This window comes from Siniperca chuatsi, linkage group LG21 (assembly GCF_020085105.1).
Source record: "Siniperca chuatsi isolate FFG_IHB_CAS linkage group LG21, ASM2008510v1, whole genome shotgun sequence".
Taxonomy (NCBI): Eukaryota; Metazoa; Chordata; class Actinopteri; order Centrarchiformes; family Sinipercidae; genus Siniperca; species Siniperca chuatsi.
Genome location: NC_058062.1, coordinates 6511936 through 6534629, shown reverse-complemented (window position 1 = coordinate 6534629; position 22694 = coordinate 6511936). Strand labels below are relative to the sequence as shown.

At 40.8% G+C, this 22694-nt stretch overlaps 2 protein-coding genes across 4 annotated transcripts; both read left to right on the top strand.

Annotated features, from left to right (window-relative positions):
• The first annotated feature begins 78 nt into the window (after positions 1-78).
• Positions 79-3036, top strand: phospho1 (phosphoethanolamine/phosphocholine phosphatase 1). 3 transcript variants are annotated; one of them, XM_044181463.1, is made up of 3 exons: positions 79-303; positions 853-917; positions 1460-3036. In XM_044181463.1, exon 3 carries the CDS (start codon positions 1498-1500, stop codon positions 2263-2265), a length of 768 nt encoding a protein of 255 aa, XP_044037398.1. In that variant the 5' UTR covers positions 79-303; positions 853-917; positions 1460-1497; the 3' UTR covers positions 2266-3036. The 3 variants fall into 3 exon arrangements, with proteins under 3 accessions (XP_044037398.1, XP_044037396.1, XP_044037397.1); XM_044181461.1 differs by having other exon boundaries at positions 159-295; positions 1287-3036; XM_044181462.1 differs by having other exon boundaries at positions 166-295.
• A 1338-nt stretch (positions 3037-4374) lies between these two features.
• eftud2 (elongation factor Tu GTP binding domain containing 2) lies at positions 4375-20395 on the top strand. Its single transcript, XM_044181457.1, has 28 exons — positions 4375-4532; positions 5278-5393; positions 5500-5662; positions 5829-5907; positions 6112-6187; positions 6389-6454; positions 6553-6588; positions 6804-6894; positions 7000-7082; positions 7203-7369; positions 7673-7797; positions 7914-7977; positions 8083-8173; positions 8309-8444; positions 8679-8806; positions 9176-9369; positions 9452-9563; positions 9652-9792; positions 10093-10194; positions 11081-11163; positions 11420-11506; positions 12105-12231; positions 12716-12803; positions 12921-13039; positions 13342-13436; positions 13596-13749; positions 19567-19674; positions 19764-20395. Exons 2-28 carry the CDS (start codon positions 5289-5291, stop codon positions 19857-19859), a joined length of 2916 nt encoding a protein of 971 aa, XP_044037392.1. The 5' UTR covers positions 4375-4532; positions 5278-5288; the 3' UTR covers positions 19860-20395.
• The last annotated feature ends 2299 nt before the right edge of the window (positions 20396-22694 follow it).

Below are 22694 nucleotides of genomic sequence, written 5' to 3'. Positions count from 1 at the left end.
CATTCACTTGACTAACAGTCGTGCGGATATATTCAGGAAACAGACTGTCTGTCGTTGTTTCTTTATTTTCTTCCTTTCCTCCCACAGTCCCTCCCTCTCTTCTCTTGAAAGTATCGTGAACGCGCTCAATAGGCTGCTATTAAATGGGCGGACTTGTAGTCGCGGTCTCGTCCACGGCGGCTCCGGTGGTTTTGACTGTCACATAAAAGTCTCACCGGCCGACCGGCGGAACTGTCTCTACTCTCTGCGGGACCGGATCGGACCTGACCGACACCGGGGATCGGAACCAGCGCTGGTGACACAGTAATGCTTTTTGCAAGAATTTAATACAATTTGAAAGAGTTAAAATTTGATGTATCGTATGCGGGGCTCTCAGCTGCTGCTGGTGATGTTAGTTTTGTAATCGACAGATAAGACTTACCTAAGAATCAGGGTTGGACATTTATCTCTTAGTTATGCTCTAATCTAAAAATAACCCAAACTATTCCTGATTGTTGCAAAGGAGACTAGAAATGTGTCTGACAGCCAAATATAGACTTCAAAGAGGCACTCGGTATTGTCAAATTAGTTTTTGACGTTTTTGTAGCCATATTATTATTATTATTATTATACATTTTTTATCTCCTATGTAATTGATATATTTATGAATGACCCTATAATATTCCTGTGAGGAGTAGTGTGACTCAGTAATGTCTTGTACACACTCCTGTAGGATTAAGTTATAACAACGTTATTATAAGGGCTCTCAATTGACCTGGGTATGGTGATTTTTAAAGTGGTCTTGAAGCTGCTGGGTTGGCACGATGCTGTCTGATGCAAGTCAGCATTGATTGTGTTTTTCTCGACACACAGACAACGCCCGCACAGCTTGAAGGCGCCTGGTGGACTTCCACTGCTGACATCACCTACAATCAAAGGTTTGCAGGCAGCAACTTACGCACACTGTAGGACATCGGGCTGGCTTGCTTGTTCATGTGGACACTTTGAAATTAACACATATTTGCTTGTTTTACATTCAGATCCGAATATAATCATTTCTCTTCTGCTACAGCAGGATGACCCCCACCCCCCCTCTTCTTTACTCCTTTCCTTAGAAAGTCCTTCACATTTTTTTCAGAGAGCCGAGAGTTGCATGCTGCCTCTTCTGGTTTTAAAGAGCTGCTGGCTGCTTTGCTCTCTTAATAGGTCTTTTTCATTTAGATGATATTATGTATTTTCTTATCTTAAATCTATATTTGATTCTGTTTTTACCCCCACTCGTCTATTTATGCATGGATTTTTCCCAGAAATCCATCCTCGGTAGCCTCCACCTTACTGTGGCCTGCCTTGCGTGGGATGCTGGAGAGTGGGAGAGCAGGAGTGGAGATTTGATGCCACTTGGCAACAGTAAGAGGTGTGGCATAGTCAATCATGGGGGATTCAATCTTCAACTGCTGTTATGTCCCACCCCATCCTCCAGGCGAGGGGGAGCCCCCCAGGTCCAGACGCTCGGAGATCATGGCCTCCAATTCAGCTCACATCTCCTCCGACAAGCGCTTCCTCATCTTCTTTGACTTTGATGAGACCATCGTGGATGAAACCAGCGACGACATGGTGGTGCAGGCCGCCCCGGGTCAGCACCTCCCGGCCTGGCTGAAGGACACCTACCAGCCCGGCCGCTACAACGAGTACATGCAGCGCGTGCTGTCCTACCTGGCGGAGCAGGGCGTCACCGAGAGCGACATACGCAACATCATGGAGAAGATACCGGCCACCCCCGGCATGCTCACCCTCTTCCAGTTCCTCCGCACACGGCCCCAGCAGGACTTTGAGGTGGTGCTACTGTCCGACGCCAACACCTTCTTCATCGAGTCCTGGCTCCGGCGCGCCGGGGCCCGCCCACTCTTCCACCGGATCTTCACCAACCCGGCCACCTTCAACAAGGACGGTCGGCTGGTGATGCGGCCTTTCCACTCACACGACTGCCCGCGGTGCCCCGACAACATGTGCAAGCAGGTGGTCGTAAGGGACTATGTGGCCCGCAGGACGCAGGAGAGGGGCCGTCCGTACCAGAGGGTCTTCTACGTGGGGGACGGAGCCAACGACTTCTGCCCGGCGCTCTCCCTCGGACCCCGGGACGTGGCTTTCCCGCGGCGGGACTTCCCCATGCACCGGCTGATCACGGAGACCCATGAAGCTATGCCCGGGGAGTTCAAGGCGGTCACGGTGCCATGGGTCAGCGGGGAGGATGTGGTGCAGCGGCTGAGGAAGTTGGTGGCAGAGTAGAGGCTCACAAACAGAGAGTGGAGATACGATTAAGGGGCCAGTTGACATTTTTAGTCATATTCTCAGGAAAAAATAGTCATAGAAACTAATGTTCAAGGCAATAAAATCATTTGTACTGTCAGTAAAAATAAAGTAAATAGTGTCTGTCTGGCGTCCTCAGTCCAGGTTCTCACGTTTTGCTCCGGAGGTCAGTCTCAAAACAGAGGCCCAGTTTGACATCAGCAGGTTAATGATTATGGGGATTTGACATTGACACCCAAAGAGAGGAAGTCAATGACAAATCCAACGCTTTCTTATAAGAAAAAAAAATGAAGTAAGGATATAACTTTAAAGTCTGAGGACATTTGCATAATAAATATCTTTCAATAGGACTTGTTGCTTTTAAGTGTTAAACGGGTCAGTAGAGAAATCTGTGTGAGTCTTAATAGCAATATTAAAAAATATTATGGACAGTTATGTCAACCAAGTGACTGGTTGCTCTCAAATAATTATAAGTGTTTTCTTACAAACTGCACTTTTTAAAGTATGAAAACTTAAATTAGTCTCAATAAATGAAATCAGAGTAACCCTGCCACCTGATGGCAATGGGCATTTCGCCAGATTTTTATCAACATGCTTCTCAGAGAATATATGTCTAATTTAGAAATATGTGACTATGTTGTAAGAGGGTGTTTGTTTAACTTGTTTATCGGTCTGTTGTGTCTTTACTGTGTAGGCCAGGCCTACTGAAGAAAATATTAACACCAGCAGGAATAAAGCCATCAACTGAAACCCTGCCTGTGTCTGAATTTATCATGAAACCTCATCAAAGTCCACACGGAATAATTCATAACCATCTCCCTGATAACATTCATGTATCTGTGCCATAGAAAGGCCACATTTTAGATTTGAACATCAGTACTTGTTTCAAACACTATCTGTCACTTCTCTGAAATGTTAGGCACATTTAGTTGTTAGCACACCAATCATGCATACCACAGTTATATAATCAATGCTGAACAAGTTAACAGTGGTTTAAAGTCCTATGAAAGAGACAATAATTAAACATGCTTTTGAAATCATAACTGAAAGCGATCTAGAAACTTAAGTAATGCTCATAAAGTCATAATTTTTCCCCATAATGGGGTTCTATAGTTTTTTGAGGGTTAAAAGCGTCTTTTTAGAAGGTCTATTTACTATCAATTCTAATTGTTAAATCTAAGTTTCTACTTCTAAAATACTGTCATTTTAAAAAAGTATGGTCTGTTTAGTATTTACATATTTATAAGTCTTTAGTTAATTTTACTTAATTTAATTTTAGAACGTCGTTAGGGACTATATGGGGCTCACTGAGTTGAATTTACTTAATCTGGGTAGACACTTTTTAATTTAGTAATAAGTTGTTTTGTTCCATAAAACACACACACACACACATACAGAGAGAGAGAGAGAGAGAGAGAGAGGCCATTATTTTCAGGTATATTCATTTTATGACCATTTGGGTTGATAGACGTCATAAGTGTACTATCACGATTGAAGTTTCACTGCCTTCCAGTGGTCACAGTGCGTAACTATACCTCTGTCTATTTCAAGCGTTTTAATGTTAAAAGTGATCACCGGAATATATTGTGTCCGCCTTAACGCTTGGCGGAGTCTTTGCATTTGTTTCATGCCTATTAAAGTAGTGTAGTGTCAAGATACAAGGATTTTATTTGTCACATGGTTATGCTATATATGCGGTGAAATATAGGGTGACATACTCTTAATCGTCCAGTGAACACGTTCAAAATAAAACTTTCAAAATAGACGGAGTTGTAGTTGCGCACCGTGGCCACTGGAGAGCACTGAATGTGGCAACCACGTACTACACGAATGTCAAGGCAGATATGATAGCATGCTAACACTTCCGTTAAAGGCATTCAAAATACATATTTTAAATTTGACTAAAGTGCTGAATTGCGCTCTGACTATGGGGATAATAATGTTTGGTTCGAAGCAGATGTAACGTTATTTTGGTGCCGAAGCGAGGTAGCAATACGTCTTGCCGTGATACTTGCGTTAAGTCGAGTAGTCTCCTTCTAGCGTAGCAACTCTAGCCATGGTCGTGGGGGCGATAGTGAGTATAACGTCGAATGCTCACCGCCCTCAGGTCAATAGAAGAAGAAAGCCGGAAGTAGTATCTCGTGCGCATGGCGCTATTTGGGAAATTATTTATCTTCTGAATACATACCCAACGTTTATCTTGTTTTGAAAATAATATTTGCTGATTGCATCATAGAATAATAAAGGTAAGTGGGGTTTGCACCCTGCAAGTTATTGTTTAGCGCTGTACGCTATCGTTTGCTTAATCGCTAAACAACAACGTAACTGAAACGTCGCCTCAAAGTCATTCATTTCTTTGCTTGTTAGCTGGTTAGCATGCTAGTGTTTGCCTCGCTAATGACGTTGCCAGCACAAGAAAAAGAGCGGTTTCGAAAACTTCTCACTTAAGACAAATTTTAGGTAGATTTTTTTTGCCTGCGGAAAGCATCTGTAAGGTTGATAGACAGTTAACTAAACTGTGGTGGTGCATGTTCTGCCATATGCAAAGTTAGCATTGGCTCTAGTGGTAACTTAAGGTAACTATTGACTGGTTAACTTAGCTAGTGCTAGACATCATGGGCAAGCACAAAAACAAGCAAAGCCTAATTTCCATCGCAACGCAAATTTTATAATTTCTAAGGAGACATGACGGAAGTTATTTTTGTAACGTTACACTGACTTACACAACAACACTTAAAGTAACGGCAAGTAGTTTAAGTAGTAATTAATTAGCTAGCTAACTTAATACAATTGAAGTTGTTGAAAAACCATCAAAGCAGAAAACAGTGAAAATGTACATCTTGAAATGGTTAATTTATCCTCTCTACAAATTAGAGAAAGATAGTGTGGCTTTTTAGTCTCCATTGATGTTTCAGCTAAAATGTTGTAACAGTGTCTGTTGGCATTGGATCCTATTTATGTATTTGCTTACCAATAAATGAAACCTTTCAGTTCTCTACAAGATGGAGGCTGATCTGTATGACGAGTTTGGGAACTACATCGGTCCAGAGCTGGACTCTGACGATGATGAAGATGATTTGGATGCAGAGGACAGAGATGTTGATGAGGTACTCTTCAAAATCAGTGTAAACAGTTATTACTACTTGGTAGTACTTTAGTTTGTTTATGCAGTATGTGCACACATGTCATGGTAATAACTCTCTCCTTGTGCAGGGTGATGACGATGATGATGATGAGCCTGCTGATGCTGATGACGATGTCCCGGGTATGGAGGTGGTTCTGCATGAGGACAAGAAGTACTATCCTACAGCAGAGGAGGTTTATGGGCCAGAAGTGGAAACTATTGTCCAAGAGGAAGACACACAACCTCTTACAGGTAAAGAACAGTTTAGCCTGTACTTGCAGATTTACATTAAAGCACACAGTATTTGGTTATTTAATCCACATGCTTTCACATACTTAGAATGGTGTGTGATGGATGCTAATAAGTCATATGCTGTTTAGGTAAACACACAAACACTAGTGTTTTCTATCCACTCCAGAGCCAATCATCAAGCCTGTGAAGAACAAGCAGTTCACCCTGATGGAGCAGGAGTTACCTGCCACTGTTTATGATATGGAGTAAGTCATCTGCATTAAAATGTTCGTGATGTCCTGTTTTTTGGCTAAATAGTCTGAAGTTGTAAATGTTCATCCAAATTGTAAGTGGTACAACAGCACTTTACTTGATTGTGTGTATTTTCCATTTCAAATATTATATGTATCCATTTATATGTGTTTGCTGTGTGTCCTTCAAGCTGTGATATCCCTCTGTTCTCTTGGCAGATTCCTTGCAGATCTAATGGACGGTCCTGAGCTAATCCGTAACGTCACCCTGTGTGGTCACCTTCACCACGGCAAGGTTAGCGCCTGCCTTATGGCTGCTTCTGGCTCAGTTTCTCTTTTTAGTTGTTAGCTAGCTGTTTTTAGTCAGGACATGTGTTCCTAAGATTAAGAAATGTAGGAGGATAGTAATGTTTTGGAGCATATGCTAATAACATGGCTGCACTTTAGACTCATCTGTGATTCATGGGGATCTAATGAATTTGTTTGTTCTGTTCAGACCTGTTTTGTGGATTGCCTGATTGAACAGACACACCCAGAAATCAGGAAGAGAGATGATGTGGATGTGAGTCTTGACTGTAATAATAAACACACATTTTCAGTTTATTCCACTTAAATTCTGTATTTGAGAGCAGAAACTAACATGACTTTTGACATTTTCAGCTCCGATACACAGACATCCTCTTTACAGAACAGGAGGTGAGTGGTTTTGTTGAACTGCGGCGTAATGATAACACTTCATTGCATCCTAAAATACATTTGGTTACCACATATTAAAATGACAAGAAATTGCAAACATTGAAATATGATCCACAACATAATACATAATATAACAGCACCTTGTCTTAAGCTTAAAATAGAATTATGTTTCCCTTGCTGCATACGTGATTTCTATCTTGTGTTTTTTCCAATAGAGAGGAGTTGGTATCAAGAGTACCCCTGTCACAATGGTCCTGCCAGACTCCAGAGGCAAATCCTACCTTTTCAACATCATGGATACACCAGGTACTGTATTGTGTGTCGGCTGGATATTTTGTTTCCTGAGTGTATGTTTGGGTTTTGATGTGTCATAACAGAAAGTGATGTAAAACCGTGTATCTCCCTCGAAAGGCCATGTGACCTTCTCTGATGAGGTCACATCTAGCATCCGGATCTCAGACGGTGTTGTCCTCTTCATAGACGCAGCGGAAGGAGTGAGTCACCTATTTTTTTCTTTTTGATCTTCTCCCAATCCTGCACTCTCTCTTTCTGCGCATATGTCAATGTTCTTCAACCCTCCATAAAACCCACACCCATTGTGTATCTCTGCCCAGGTGATGCTGAACACAGAGCGTCTGATCAAACATGCAGTTCAGGAGCGAATGGCCATCACCATCTGCATCAACAAGGTGGACCGGCTCATCGTGGAACTCAAATTGCCTCCCACAGATGCTTATTATAAACTTCGCCATATTGTGGATGAGGTCAATAGTTTGCTCAGGTAATACTTGAAACCCACAACGGTCGCAGTGTCTGGAGAGCACGAATGGCTTCATGTGATGTAGTGCTACACATTAGTGGGGAAAAAACTTGAATATATAGTTGTCACTGTGATGTTACATCAAGAGCAGTAACATTGAATGAATGGCATTCTTGACATTGTTGATCCATAGAAATGTTAACAGGAATAATAAAAATAAAATTTAAAATGAGAGAACATTCTCCTTTATGTAGCCACACTGACCTTTGCCTTTTAGTGACAAATTCTGACACTTCATGGTTGGTCGTTTCTTTTCCTTCTCAGCACATACTCCACAGATGAGAACTTGGTAGTGTCTCCTCTCCTTGGAAACGTGTGCTTTGCCAGCTCTCAGTACAGTATCTGTTTCACCTTGGGGTCGTTTGCAAAGATCTACTCAGACACCTATGGTAAGATGACTCTTCAGCACATGCTCATAAACAATGGACTGGCACATCCTTTTCTCATCTCATGCTTAATGCAGTTAGTAATGTATTAACTAACTCATCTCTTTGTGTTTTCGCAGGTGACATCAACTATAATGAGTTCGCCAAGAGGCTTTGGGGAGACATTTATTTCAACCCCAAAACGTGAGTAAATAATTTGTATTTCAAAAGAATGCTAATATTATATGCTAAGCTATCCTCCCATAACACATTCTTATGGTATCTGTCATTTTCTTTTCTTCCGTTCAGCCACAAGTTCACAAAGAAAGCTCCCAGCAGTAACTCTCAGCGCAGTTTTGTGGAATTTGTCTTGGAGCCTCTCTACAAAATCCTCTCACAGGTTGAACATGTCTAACTTATTTTTTTTTTTGACTGTGTAACAAGGCAACAGCTAGCTCAATACCTTCCTCGACAGCCCCATCAGAGTCCAGACCTCTCAGTGTGTAATCCTCACCCAAATCCTCTTTGTGTCTAGGTGGTTGGAGATGTGGACACATCTCTCCCCCGAGTTCTGGATGAGCTGGGGATCCACCTGACTAAAGAGGAACTGAAGCTGAACATCAGACCCTTGTTGAGGCTGGTCTGTAATCGCTTCTTTGGAGAGTTCACTGGTATGGCTTAATTTGTTTTTATCTGCCCTTTTGATTTTGTTTGTGTTACTGTTTTAGTATTTTGTTATGGTTTTGGTATTGTATATGAAGCACTTTGTTTTTACTGTATAAATAAAGTAATACCAATACTGCAGAGAGTCTCAATGTATCTGCTCATGATTGTAATTTTAATCTGAAGATAAATGGTCATGCTTTGGTAAACACATTAAATCAATGTAAATCTCTTCCTTGCAGGCTTTGTGGACATGTGTATACAACATATCCCCTCACCACAAGAGGGTGCTAGAAACAAGATAGAACACACATACACAGGAGGTCTGGACTCAGACCTGGGGGAGGCCATGGCAGAGTGCGACCCTGATGTGAGTATAATGGAGGCAGAGCAGGAGTCTCCTGTTTATTGGCTGTTGAGAAGCAGATATGCCAGTTAACAGCAAAAGGCTGCAATCTGTTTCTACTGGAAGTCAGTAGTGTCATTCCAGCTGCTCTTACAAATGAAGCCAGCAGGCTGTTTTTAATTGGCTTGTAATGAATAAGCTGTTAAATAAATCAATTTAAGACAGTTTCTGACATTGATCAGTTTTCCATGTTCCATTTAGAAGTATTTTGCCTAAGTCCTCTTATATTTCTTTACAAAGAAATGTTACATTCCAGTGGTAAGACTTTCCTGCCCTATTTTCTGTCTCTCTCTTATCCCTATTTCCTGCTCACCTCATGTCCCTCGCCCTCAGGGTCCTTTGATGTGCCACACCACTAAGATGTACAGCACAGAGGATGGCGTTCAGTTCCATGCATTTGGTAGGGTGCTGAGTGGGACCATTCAGGCAGGCCAGCCAGTCAAGGTTTTAGGAGAGAACTACACCCTTGAAGATGAGGAGGACTCCCAGGTCTGCACTGTGGGCCGTCTCTGGATTTCAGTTGCCAGGTACGCTACAAGGGTTTGTTTTGTAGAGTCAGAAATCAATGGTTGTTTGTATGAAATCTTACTATTCCATTCACATTTTTAGATACCAAATTGAAGTGAACCGAGTACCTGCTGGCAACTGGGTTCTCATCGAAGGTTGTGACCAGCCAATTGTCAAGACCGCCACAATCACAGAGCCCAGAGGGAACGAGGAGGTGAGACATAAGAGAGAAATACCAGTGAGATCTTTAAAAATACCTAATGAAAAACAGCAGAGTTTAAATGTTTTGCTTTCTCTGACAGGCTCAGATTTTCAGGCCGCTGAAGTTCAACACAGCATCAGTTATAAAGATTGCAGTGGAGCCCGTCAACCCATCAGAGCTACCGAAAATGTTGGACGGACTGAGGAAGGTCAACAAGAGCTATCCGTCTCTCACCACAAAGGTATGTCACCACACAAGTACAGTAGTAGGTCCAGTGCAGTGCAGCGAGATTAGAAAAGGTATTAGGATTGCAGTACTTGTAAATTAAAATCCCTGCAACACAACCTGAATAAACTACAAAGTAACCAAGTAATAACTGAACTTAGTAGCCTCCTAAAAGGGTTTTCTGTAAAAATAGAAATACAAATACGGATCCTGAAGGAAGGAAAAATATGACAAATTAACTGTGATTTCAACAATAATTATGTAGCTACTAAATTGCTTAAATTATAATTGACATGTGTGTGTCTTTGTCTTTCAGGTAGAGGAGTCTGGAGAGCATGTTATCTTAGGAACAGGAGAGCTCTACCTGGACTGTGTCATGCACGACCTGCGCAAGATGTACTCTGAGATCGACATTAAAGTAATTTTTCCTCACTGCTGCTTCATTTATCTAGCCTGACATTGCCAGACCAATTCGCAAATTGGAATTAGTCTGTAACCTCTCAGTTCATTTTCAAATTTCCATGGGGCGTTTATAAATGGGTGCAGACCAAAATGCCTCTGAAAACAATTGGATAGACCTACAACCAATCAGAGCAACAAAACGTGTGACGTAGCGCTGAGCAACGGAAAAATGTAAACAGACTACAGCGTGCAGAGATGAGTTGTGATAGTGTAGCATCAATATGTCTGTGAACCAGTGTTGCCGTTTTTGCCATCAGAATTCAGAGGTCCAGTTCATTTAATGCTGACCCGATAGCAGATTCAACAGAAAGTTCCACATCAGCGTCAGCCATCTTGGTTGTTTACGAAAATTCCTCAACAGCGTGAATGTTCCTCTGTACAGTCATCGTGTCACACCTGCCCCATGTTAGATAAACGGTTGTGATTGGGCTGACCCGGGCCAGGTCGGCTGGAAACTTGTGTGAACGGGATGGGGACCAGACACATCTGCCAGAGCAAATAAAACATGAGCTCGCAGATTTGTCTGGTTCCCAGGCAATCGTTTATAATAACTCACCATATTTTGGCGTCACTTCTTATAGTGAAAGAAAACTTCAGTAACTCATTTAGTTAGCTTTGAAGTACAATGTGCCAGACATTTTATTATGATTATATAATGACAATGTAATTTCATTGAAAGTCTTTTTATTTGTGCAACAATATGTTATAGGTATTGCATTTTAATAATTGATACATTTTTCAAAATATTTACAAGCTTCTTGGATAAAACTACAACAACCATAACTTGAAGGTACTATGCAGGAGTGGCTTCTTTGTGTAATTATGCTCATTTTTATCTGCAGGTTGCTGACCCTGTTGTGACTTTCTGTGAAACGGTTGTGGAGACATCATCACTCAAGTGCTTTGCTGAAACGCCTAACAAAAAGTGCGTATCAAACCTAATCCACATAAGTGCAATTACAAGAAAGCTTACTTTGCTAGATTAGCCAGAAGTCACTTCTCTGTAATAAGTTTCTAATTTCTGACATAAACTGTTAAGACTGTTGTTGATGTTGTATTTCTTTTTGGGGAGTTAAATTTGTGCACTGTTTGGAGTCACTGTCAAAGTCAGTCCTTCCCTCTGGCCAAGTGTCTCCCCAACCCAGAATGAGTGATTGACAGCTGTGTGATGTGATTGACAGGAATAAAATCACCATGATTGCTGAGCCCTTGGAGAAGGGGCTGGCTGAGGACATAGAGAACGAAGTGGTGCAGATCACGTGGAACAGGTATGATGTAGAAGATATTACCGTCACATTCGCATGTATTTAACTTTAAGTGATCTCTTAATTAAATTAAATGATGTAATGTGTCTTTCATGTTAGATGTATCTTTAGATTTTCCCCATTTCAGTCTGATATGGTAGTAGTCTAATTAATTTCTCAATATTTCAGAGCCATTCTGACTGCTCATTATTCTCTCAGACAACCTTCTGTACATTGTGACAAGTGTGCGCACATTACAAACCCTCCTCAATATATTGATCAGTTCACTCACAGTAATTACATCATGCACTAAAAGCATGCATACATTTTCCCGTCCCTGCGTGTGACATGACGAGCATGCGTGAGTGTGTGTTCTGCTTGAGAGTGGCTTCCTGTCGGTGCTCAGGTCATCAGTCAGGCCATCTGGACACAGCGGTGCCAGCATGGAGTAGCAATGCCAGAGAAGTGACATACTTCACACACCATTAAACTAAACCTTCGCTCTTCTCCTCCTCTTCCATTAACCCCTCTGCACCCTGATCAACCAATCTCCTTAATGTTCCAGCTGACACAATGTGCAGACCTCCTTTTAACAAGTGGCTGTTTTGTTTCCTCATGGCAGGAAGAAGCTGGGAGAATTTTTCCAGACAAAGTACGACTGGGATCTACTGGCTGCCAGGTCTATCTGGGCCTTTGGACCGGACACCACGGGACCAAATATCCTTGTAGACGACACACTGCCCTCTGAGGTGAGTTTTGTACCAGCCAGATAGGTGAATCACAGCTAAGTAGGGCTGTTTGTTTGTCTATTTGGTTATAGGTAAAATACAGATTAACTGCTGAACAGTGCTTATTCCAAAATGTTTAGAGCAATATAGAGCTGTGACTAACAATTATTTTCATTTTGGATTTTGTTTTTAATTGTGTAAATATTTACTCTATAAAACATCAGAAAACACTTCTATGAAACTATAACTCAGATGATAATTATATTATTTCTAATAGATATTAAATAAACACCAAACTAGGCCATTGTTGCCATGTGCCCATCAGTTATAAAACATTTGAGTTTGAGATGCCAAAAAAGAAAAAAATCCATTCCTAAATGACAAGAAAGTGAGAGTCAGTACTTTTAAACTTTACATCTGTTAATCAGGATAAAAATTACACATGGCTACTGAAGCTGCTGCTACTGAAACCTAACTCTTGGCTGTCTTTTTTTCCCCTCTGTAGGTGGACAAGGCGCTGCTTGGCTCAGTCAAAGACAGCATCGTTCAGGGCTTCCAGTGGGGCACCAGGGAGGGGCCTCTGTGTGATGAGCGTAAGTTCTCCTTTCTTTTCACCCCTTTTTTTTTGGTTTTAGGAATAAACCTTTGGAAAATGTATTTTTCCTCGTCAGTGTTATGTTACCATAACTCAGTCTTTCTGCTGCCCTCAGCCATCAGGAATGTCAAGTTTAAGATCTTGGATGCAGTCATTGCTCAGGAGCCTCTCCACAGAGGAGGAGGCCAGGTCATCCCTACAGCCAGGAGGGTGGTGTACTCCGCTTTCCTCATGGTGAGATAATCCCCCCCTTCTTCTCCTCATCTGCCATTAGGTCCTCCTGACTTCCTTTTCATTTTCACTTTCTTTAATGTTCCATTACTATGATTAAGGTTTGGGATTTTGCTGATGTGCGTTCTTTTTAATAGAGGTGCGATAACTTTACTCGTTCACAATTTTGGCTTCTTCCTCATCGTCTCCTTTAGCTCTTTCGCTGCTCTTTTCATAAATCCATGGGTCAGCTGTGCATGGGCTGGCCATACTGTTTCTCCAGGCTTTTATCCTTACTTTAATGTGTGATTTCCCTTGTGTCGCAGGCCACTCCGAGGTTGATGGAGCCCTATTACTTTGTGGAGGTTCAGGCTCCAGCTGATTGTGTATCTGCTGTCTACACAGTGCTGGCTCGAAGAAGGTTGGTATAGTCTCTTTATCCTGATAGGTAGTATCAACCCAGGCAGAATTTTAATGCACTGGCAATATTTCTTCAGACACAACACAAATACAGTATTTGTTTTTGAAATACAGGAATTTGAGTTTTTAAAAATGTGGTCCTGTGTTTGTCCTCTAACAGGGGTCATGTCACCCAGGATGCACCTATTCCTGGGTCTCCTCTCTACACCATTAAGGCTTTCATCCCGGCCATCGACTCCTTCGGCTTTGAGACTGACCTTCGCACACATACACAGGGGCAGGCCTTTGCTCTGTCTGTGTTCCACCACTGGCAGGTACACAAACCAGCTTTCCTTCTAACATTAGCCATCTTTCCATCTAAATGTAGCACAACGTGCGTTTCCATCCCCTACTGTTATGCGAATATTAGAAGTTGGCGCCATCTAGATAAGCAGTTGGTAGTGTTAATTCTCCAGTCAGATGCCACTGCAGAAGAAGTGGGTGCAACAAGATGACTTAATTAAAAGAGCACTAATCAAACCTCAAACTGTGGAAAACCATGTAGTAAACGTGATGGAAATATAATATTTGTTAATTTAATGTATTAATTTAAGGAATGTTTTAGTCTCTTCGGCGCTCCACACAGATCTGATGATTTCGTCTTCCACCATTTTTAGTCTCGACATTGAAGCTGAATCTTCAGCGGATGTTTAAGTCGGATGCTTCATATACGTCATGATTTAATGTACTAAGTCTGTTTCCATTGCACTTTGTTGCATTTTTTTTTATCAATTCACCAACTTTTCCACCTCAGCCAAGCATAAAACTTTTTTTTTTTTTGTTAATTTTCAGTGTTTCCATCTACCTGTTTTTATGCAGAAATTAAAAACAGATGGATGGAAATGTATGAGGGGTGGAAGTAAAAATGGAGGTGATGAAAATATATGTGAACTGAAAAATAGAGGGCTAGAAATGGATGTGAAATGAAAAATGGATAAATTATCAAGTGATTTGATTAAAACAGCCATCATTTTCCTTACATTCATCATTCACAGCACAAAATTGCCATTTATCATTTAAGGAAAATAGCCTCAAGGGTGGGAGTAACAAAAAATAATTGGAAAAAATGGAGGTGATGAAAATGCATACAAATTAATAATGGGAGTGATGAAATGTATGTGAATTGAAAAATGGTGATAAATTGTCAGTTGATGTGACAATCTTAACAATTTGTTTGCAACAGTGTTGCTTTGATGATAAACTGGGCTGTGTTACTGTCTACCATTCATCATTCACAATACCCAGCTGACATTTATCATTTACAGCAAGCAATTGATTTGATAATTTATCAGTCCATCTCTATCATTTTTTCAATTCAAATGGATTTTGATCATCTCCATTTTTATCAATTAATTTTTGTTACTTCCACCCCCATAGAAATGTACCTATTGTCTTTAAATAATACTAACATACCCATATGTACATTTTAAGTGTTATTGGTTGCTGTAATTGTTCATCTGGCTGTGACGAGATCCCTTCCTAATGTGATTTTAATGGAAGGGATGGGGAACAGACTCCACAGTCCTCATTCTGTGCAAAAATGCATTTTAAATTTTAACTGAAGCTAATATGAGACTTTAAGAGTCTAAATCAGACAAAACAAGTGGGTGTTTTCTAAAGTTAGTCTTTTTAGTGCAAATTCCTTCTTTTATTCTACTATTCCTCCAATACAGCTCAGCAAGGAAACACTGTCCGGGGAAACAAAATGGGGGCATTTTGCACTAAAAATACTGCAACTTTAAAAAAAAATAAATTCCCACTTGGTTTGACTAAAGGCTGCTGAAGCCTGATAATAGCTTCAAACTAACTGAACTTTGAAATGCATTTTTGCACAAAAGGAGTATGGATTTTGTCACCCATCTCTTCCATTAAAAGGGATCTCTTCATGGTCAGTTTGGAGAGGATGATTACAGCAACTAACTCTTTCAGTAGTACATATTGGCATGGGAATAATGTTTTGAGACAGACTTGAAAAAATGGCAAGATATCCTTTAAAGATTCGGGTCAGTCAACATACCTTTTGATACTAGATAGATACATAGATATTTATCTGGCAATGGGTCTTTAATGAACATTTCACAACTAGAAAAATGCTTTAGACTCAAAAATGTAACTTGTAGCTCAAATGGTGGCATATTTGTCAAAAAATAGATTGCACTTATGGATTGGCAACAGGTGAAACAAGTAAACATTTTTCACCTACATGCAGTAAGAGGAAGTGCTGAAATTTGTTTTGTGTACACCTGAGATGCATTCACATGTCAGCTGTTGTCAGATTTATTGAAACCAAAATTGTTTCTAGCTGTGGTGTCAGAAATTTATTATAATGCCTAAACAAATCCAAATTGGTCATTTATGAATATCACTATGAATATTGCACATTTGTTTTTCTGATAAAAAAAAAAAACAGCTCTGTTCAGATGGTAAATCTGATTTTTGTGTCTGTAACTTTGGTATCCTTCTGTCACTCATACACATACTCACATGCACAAATACTGTTGCACGTTTACTGACTCATATGCACCAACTCTCACATACACAAAACTGTGGCAGCTTGTGCAGCAGAGTGACCAACCTTGCGTACATGTCTGTCACATTGGCTGAATTGCTTTTGATGTGGAGTAGAGTGGAGTGCTGAGTCATCAAGTTTTAAGTATAATGTGGCTGTCTCTGCCTGCCATGTCTGACATGTGTTTGTGTTAGTGCTCTGCAGAGCTGTGTCAGTGCAAATTATCTCCACTTAGGGAGGATTAATACTCTACAGCAAAGTCATTTGTCTGGAAGGGGAAAAAGGTTTTCCTCAGGGCAAATATTTAATATTTTATCCTCCTAACTTGTGTTTGACTGCTGTATGACATGGCACGCTCAGTAACAGTCACGCTTAGGGTCTAAACACTGTATTGAGCAGATGTACAGTAGTTCTGAATTTTAATTTACCTGCATTTATCTGCAAATCCAGGGTTACCATCTAGACACGACCCTGTTTTAGGGGTGTCCATCTTTTGCTCAGGCCTGATAAGATGTCCCTCCAGCAGCAGCAACCAGCAGCAATTTTAATCAGTTGTGTGGCAGCAGGTCAAGATTGGTCAAGCTTGTATTACCACATTTTGTACAGTAATGTTGTTAAGGCTGAGCAGTATATTGAAATTGCAGTTGTGTCATGACATACACTTTGTTTTGTAAACTAAATATCAAGCAAAGCATAACATACATAGTAAGCAAAGCAGTTACTAAATCAGATTTCTCCTGGGATTATTCCTTATTTTTCTTAGTCAGCTAAAATAGCCCTTTTGTATTTTGACTTCTTGTCACAGCAATGTTGAAACGTTTTCAATGTAGTGAGTCCCCAGGACCAGAGTGGATCATTTGATGGCATCCCAGGTAAATTGAATTTAAATTTTTTTATTTATTTACTTTACTTATTATATTTTTTTTTTTTTTTTTTGACAAATTTTAGTGTTTAGGGATGGGTATCATTAGGATTTTATCGATACTCTTAGCAGTTCTTTTTCATTACTAAATAATTGCTTTTTTAAAAATATATTATTTTTAGAAAGAATAAATTCAGAACAGGATTAGAATTTAATATTTTAAATATAACTACATTTTGTTTCTAGAGCAGCAACCGTGTCACAGCAAAGTCACTATATACACTCAATAATATCTCACTGGAAACAAATCTAAAATGATAATAAAATAAATCATATTCCTGACATCAAAATAATGAGTGAAGTTTAGAAAGAATGAAGAACACAGACATCAGTCAGTATCAGTCCTTCCTCCTGTCCTCTGTCCTCCTCCCTCTGCTGCTGCTGTGATTCACTGCCTGCAGGTACCGCTGATAGAGAGAGGAGGGACTGGTTTGTCTCAGCTAAGTTTACAAGAATTTGCCAAATTTTAAAATAAGTTGCAAACTAAGTTGAACAGACTACATACTGTCATTTTAGCTTGTTTGTTACAATTCTATTAGCCGAGCTAGCGTGCTGTGTTTGTGTAAAACATAGCGGCGGTGGATCAGAGATTGCAGACAGAGCAGATTAAAATATTGCTTTCTACGTGTTTATGCTCGTTAAGCAGGTGTGTTGATAAATTAATGGCTTTTTACTCGCAAAGGTTTTATTGCACTTACTTACAGTAAGGAGCGTAGTTGTTGTCAGCTCGAGTAATCTTCGAGTTATGTTCAATTCACCTGGTTCACTTCACTGTCTCAACCGCGGCCTCTCTGCTCTGGACGCGTCGATGGTGAGTTTACTGTGTCCTTTTGGATTTTAATGATTCAGAGACGCAGGACGGGTACCTAGCAACATCATTGCTGTCATTATGTGGTCCTAGTCCTAGGTTGCCAGTCCTGGAAAAAAAAAAAAAGTACCATTGCCCCACAAGACACCTCTGGGGTCCAATACCAGTCACCTTGACCTTCTTTCCACAAATTACTTTCTAAAGGGCAGCTACAGAGTTTGTGCCTGATACAATCAACATTCTGAATCTTCTCCTCTGCTCTGGGCTTGGACAGAAATTATTCCTGTTAGCACATATCGATTCAACTGCCCTAGAAAATAAGAATAACATAGGAGTCCCTGAACTGTGTTGTTTGCCCCATTAAACTCAAGAGGCTATATTGTGCCTCCCTCATTAGTTTGATTATGTACTGCCGGTATTGGCATGCTAACAGCACAGTGTTGAGTTACACTTGTTAGCAGATGTCATCCATCTGTTGATTGGACTTAAGCCACTCCATTGATTTATTTTTTCCTTTTTCCTCTTGTTTTAATCTCTTCCCGAGGCTGGGAACATCTTATTTACTCCACTCTGCCTGACTTAGTTCAGATTCAGCATGTGTCCGTCCTGGAAGAGGGATCCATCCTCCATTGCTCTTTTTGGGGGAGTTTTTTTCTTTTTTTTCTTTATCTGAATTGAGGATCTAAGGACAGAGGGTGTCGTATTAGTGTTTCAGTACATTGATTCGCTCAGTGTGTGTATGTGTCGCTGCTATTTCAGTTAGCAAACTATCTTTAACCAACTAAATTCTCAGCTCACTGGCTTATCCTTCACGAACGACCGTTCTCAGTTCACTAGTTAGCGAGCAGAACTGAACGTTCTGCCGTGTTTCAGTTCAGTTAGTGGGACTATGCAGTCGGAGCTGCGGTCAAGCACTGAACGATTCTGTGAACGAATCTTCTGAACGAATCATGATTCAGTATACTGAAAAGAACTGCTCTGCCCATCACTATGAAGCAGCAAGAGAGGGTCAGGAAGGGATAGCTGTAGCTAATGAAGAGAGAGATGTAGGAGCGGAGGACAGCAGCCAACATGCTGCTGTGGGAGAGCCAGATCGGGCAGAAGCAACAGGTGAGATTGACAGCAAACACAGAGATGTAGAAGCAGGGCAGGTCAGAAAAGCAGACTTCTCAGGAAAAGGGGCCAACTTTCTATTCTTCACTGTATATACTTTTTTGTATTTGTATTTTTTTCTATTTACTTTTTGTTTGACACAACGTGAAGCATTGGAGCTGTAGCCTATATATTACGTTATTTATTTGTCACAAAGTACTTGGCAATTCAAATATTTGCATTGGAGCACCTTTATAAATGTTAGTATTTTATAATTAATTTAAGAAAGTGTGGGTGTGCCTCCTGTATGCTGTACAGATTGTAAAGCCCCCTGAGGTAAATTTTTGAGGTCATACTATGAGCTCCTTAGGATAATGGATTTAGTGAATCATTTTAAAAGCCTGTGAACACCTACTGCTTCTAACTCAACCTGCTAACGTTGCATTGATGCTGCGTTGGTCACAAACTGAAGGAGTGACAGTACTTACACAATGCTTTTTCCATCATGTTGATGGACACACTCCTGACTCAGTAACAATGGGACAGACTTGCAACTGAATCAGATCTTTAGTGAAAGGTTGGAGCCACTATTAGAAGTGTCCACTCAGTTTGTTACTTTGATGTGTTTCATGCTGTCAGACTGCTGCTCAGATTGTGCTTGGTAGATACAAATGATGAGACTTCCTCTGTTGACCAGTCATAGCTGCCATTCACTCCTTTCACGTCTTTATGGGTTAAGTAGATTTCATATTTCCTTTCAGATCGTCCCTGGTGACCCTCTGGACAAGAGTATTGTGATCAGGCCTCTTGAGCCTCAACCTGCCCCCCACCTTGCCAGAGAGTTCATGATCAAGACCCGAAGGCGCAAGGTGAGCCTTTTGTCTACCTGTTATTTTCACAGTTGTTTGTAATTGTCCTTTTTTGCATGATTGATATCCATACGTTTGTTGTTCTGCAGGGTCTGAGCGAGGATGTGAGCATCAGCAAGTTCTTCGACGATCCTATGTTGTTGGAGCTGGCCAAACAGGACGTGGTGCTTAACTACCCCATGTGAGACTGCAATACTGACTGCAAACCACAACTGCAGCCAACACCAAAACCTCCAGTAGTCACTCAACAGCAAATCCTACTTTTTTAAAGGATATTTGGGGTGTAATTCGACCACAATAGCAGAATCCATAAAGTTTTCATAGATTCCGGTTACACAGTGGTTATTCTGGATCTCCAAAGACTCCATTGCTGTTGTATTAGCTTGTCTCCCATTTCCTAATGGAAATCCTCCAACCAACAATTTTTTAAATATCGGAAACAAGAGAGGATCACCTCGATCAATCACTGGATTGATGGAAAACATAATAATCAGCCCTTGCTGTCACAGGAGAGTTGTTGCCCTTTCCTTTTGGAAAGCAGCAGTATTTGTCAAACATTGCAGAAGTTTGTTGTGTCTCATCTTTCTTGTATTTTTATTTTTTATGTACAAATTATTATTGTTTTTGTAGAATAAGATAACTTGGAAGCCTTTTTTTTTTAAGAAACTGGATGTGATTGATCAGGTGTATGTCTGAATAAAAGAAGTCTTTGTAATTCAAAGAAAGATGTTCTGTACTTTCTTGGACCATGAAAGAAACCACATCCTCACAACGATGCTACTGTTGAGGGCTTGTGTAGTTGTAATATACAGTAATTGTCAGTTGGGAAGCTTGAGTGTACTTGACTCAATTCTCTGAGTTGAGACCTGTACAGTCTATGTTCGAGACTAGTGCTAAGTTGGAGATTTGCTGATGTTTGAGTGATTGTTGTGTCTGTTTGGGCCACTGTGGGCGGTGACTGATGGACAGGCTGTGGGATGGTTGGAGGCAGGCGGAGAGAAACCAAAGGTTAGGGGTCACATGACCAAATAAAAGGAAAAAGCAGGAATGATGCAGCATTTCAAAGATGACAGATGTTACTGAAGCAACAAGACTTAGTATTGACATCTGAGTTAGCTGAAAATTAAAAGTTTACTCACAATTCTTATTCTGCAGTTGCCAGGGGATACGAGACAATATGTGGAGTAGTTTAGCTACCCATGTATTTGTGTTTCGGATGAAAATAGTCACAGAGAAAGGATTACAAATTAGTGTGAGGTTGATTTTCACTATATTGTCACAAAAACTAATAAACTACCAAAGACGAGACATGCCTCCCAACAACCTGAGTCAGTTGTAACATGCTGTGATTGAGATTTCAAAATATATATATATATGCTCTGATATCACAAACGTTGATGTCACATCCTAGGATTACTTTAAAACAATGTTTTTTAAGTTCAGTTTTTAGGTTTGTTGGTTAATAGCTCACGTTTACAGTTGCGAAATGCAACATTTACAAGTACAACTTTATAGAGCATGACTGAACTGCTTGCAACTCACCATTTAGGAAACCTTGTTTTTTTAAGCTTTCAGAATGTCTCTTGAGTGATACTTTATCTCAAGCCACTGTGCTCTGTGCTCTGTGCCTCTAAAGCCTACAGGTGATAAGTATTTTATCTTTAAGACGTATATATTGAGTGGATAATCACTCTAAAGAGCTGCGTTTAGCTACACTTCATGATGGCTTGATGTGTGAGTCTGGTCACACCTTCAGTAGACTGTGATGTCTGAACGGCTCAGTCCTTCATCAGTCACCACTGACAATCCCCCGAACTGTTTTTGAGGTGGTGGAGATGGGGAAGGTAAAAGCGGGGACAAGAAGAGTCAAAAATGGCTTGAGCTGCTTTGACATTTGGACTGAATGTCAATCCTCTCCAGCGAGACAAGAGATTTTTTTTTTTATTTCAGCAGACGTGGGTAGATGGTGATGGGGGATACTGTGCCCTTTACAAATGCTTAGGGGAAGGATGAAATGAAGAGATTGAGGAATTGCTGGAAACATGAACGCACCATTTGGAAGAGCTAAGTGCAGTGATGACACTATACTCATCAAGGAATCAACATGCAGATGCTTTCAGGGTTTGTATCCTGTGTTTTGAAAGCATCTGCTCTGACAGAATGTGATCAACTCTGCACATGTGTTAAGTAAACGCACTCAGATGACACGGTCCCATCACTCCTCCCTTGTGCTGGCGTGAGCCGGGATCGTGCCTGGCCCCAGGCGCTGAGACGGATGGCAGCAGTTCTTGCCGGTCTGAACACAAGGCCCCCCGAGCACTCTTTACAATCTGTGGTCCCTGTGCTAAATATAGACAGGAGCAAGACTCTGCCTCGGTATAGGGTCGGCTAGGGGCACCCTCCTCCTGCAAGTCAAGGCATTTTCCTTTTTCCTCTCCACCTCCATCTGCTCTCAACCACCTCATCATTCACCTTTTCCTGCAATAAGTCTGTCCTCTGCTCTTACCTCTTCTTCATCTTGTCCTGTCTCTCTGCACCTACACACCTCTCTGTCATGTGTCTGTGACTCAATCACACTTGTCTCTTCCTGCTAACATCACAAGCAGACCTTTCCCTCCAGAACATCCAGCCCAGAGTAGGAAGCTACAGGCATGTAGAGTCCAGTCAGGCAATTTCATATTAACAGTCTGCTTATAGCCATCATTATATATATATATATATATATATATATATATATATATATATATATATATATATATATATATATATATATATATATATATATACGGGCTGACTGGAGATAATGAAGGTTGACCAAGCCTCCAAACAATGTCATGACTCCAAAAATTGTCTGCAGGTTGTGAATGACTTGAGGTAAAGTGAGAATATATCTAGGGGCGGCTCCCTGCTGCTCCCCGCTACCAGAGTCAGAGGGTGATAAGTAGTTGGCTTGTTAGTATCATGGATGGATTTCTGAACAGGCCTACCAGAACAGAGCCTCTTTATCAAGTGACTGTCAG

Excerpts from the sequence above, each read along its gene's own strand:
- phospho1 (XM_044181461.1), top strand. The coding sequence starts at position 1,411 with ATGGGGGATTCAATCTTCAACTGCTGTTATGTCCCACCCCATCCTCCA.
- eftud2 (XM_044181457.1), top strand. The coding sequence starts at position 5,289 with ATGGAGGCTGATCTGTATGACGAGTTTGGGAACTACATCGGTCCAGAG. Across the intron at positions 8,445-8,678 it reads CTTCTTTGGAGAGTTCACTG|GCTTTGTGGACATGTGTATA; the intron begins GTATGGCTTAAT and ends TCTTCCTTGCAG. Across the intron at positions 10,195-11,080 it reads ACTCTGAGATCGACATTAAA|GTTGCTGACCCTGTTGTGAC; the intron begins GTAATTTTTCCT and ends TTTTATCTGCAG.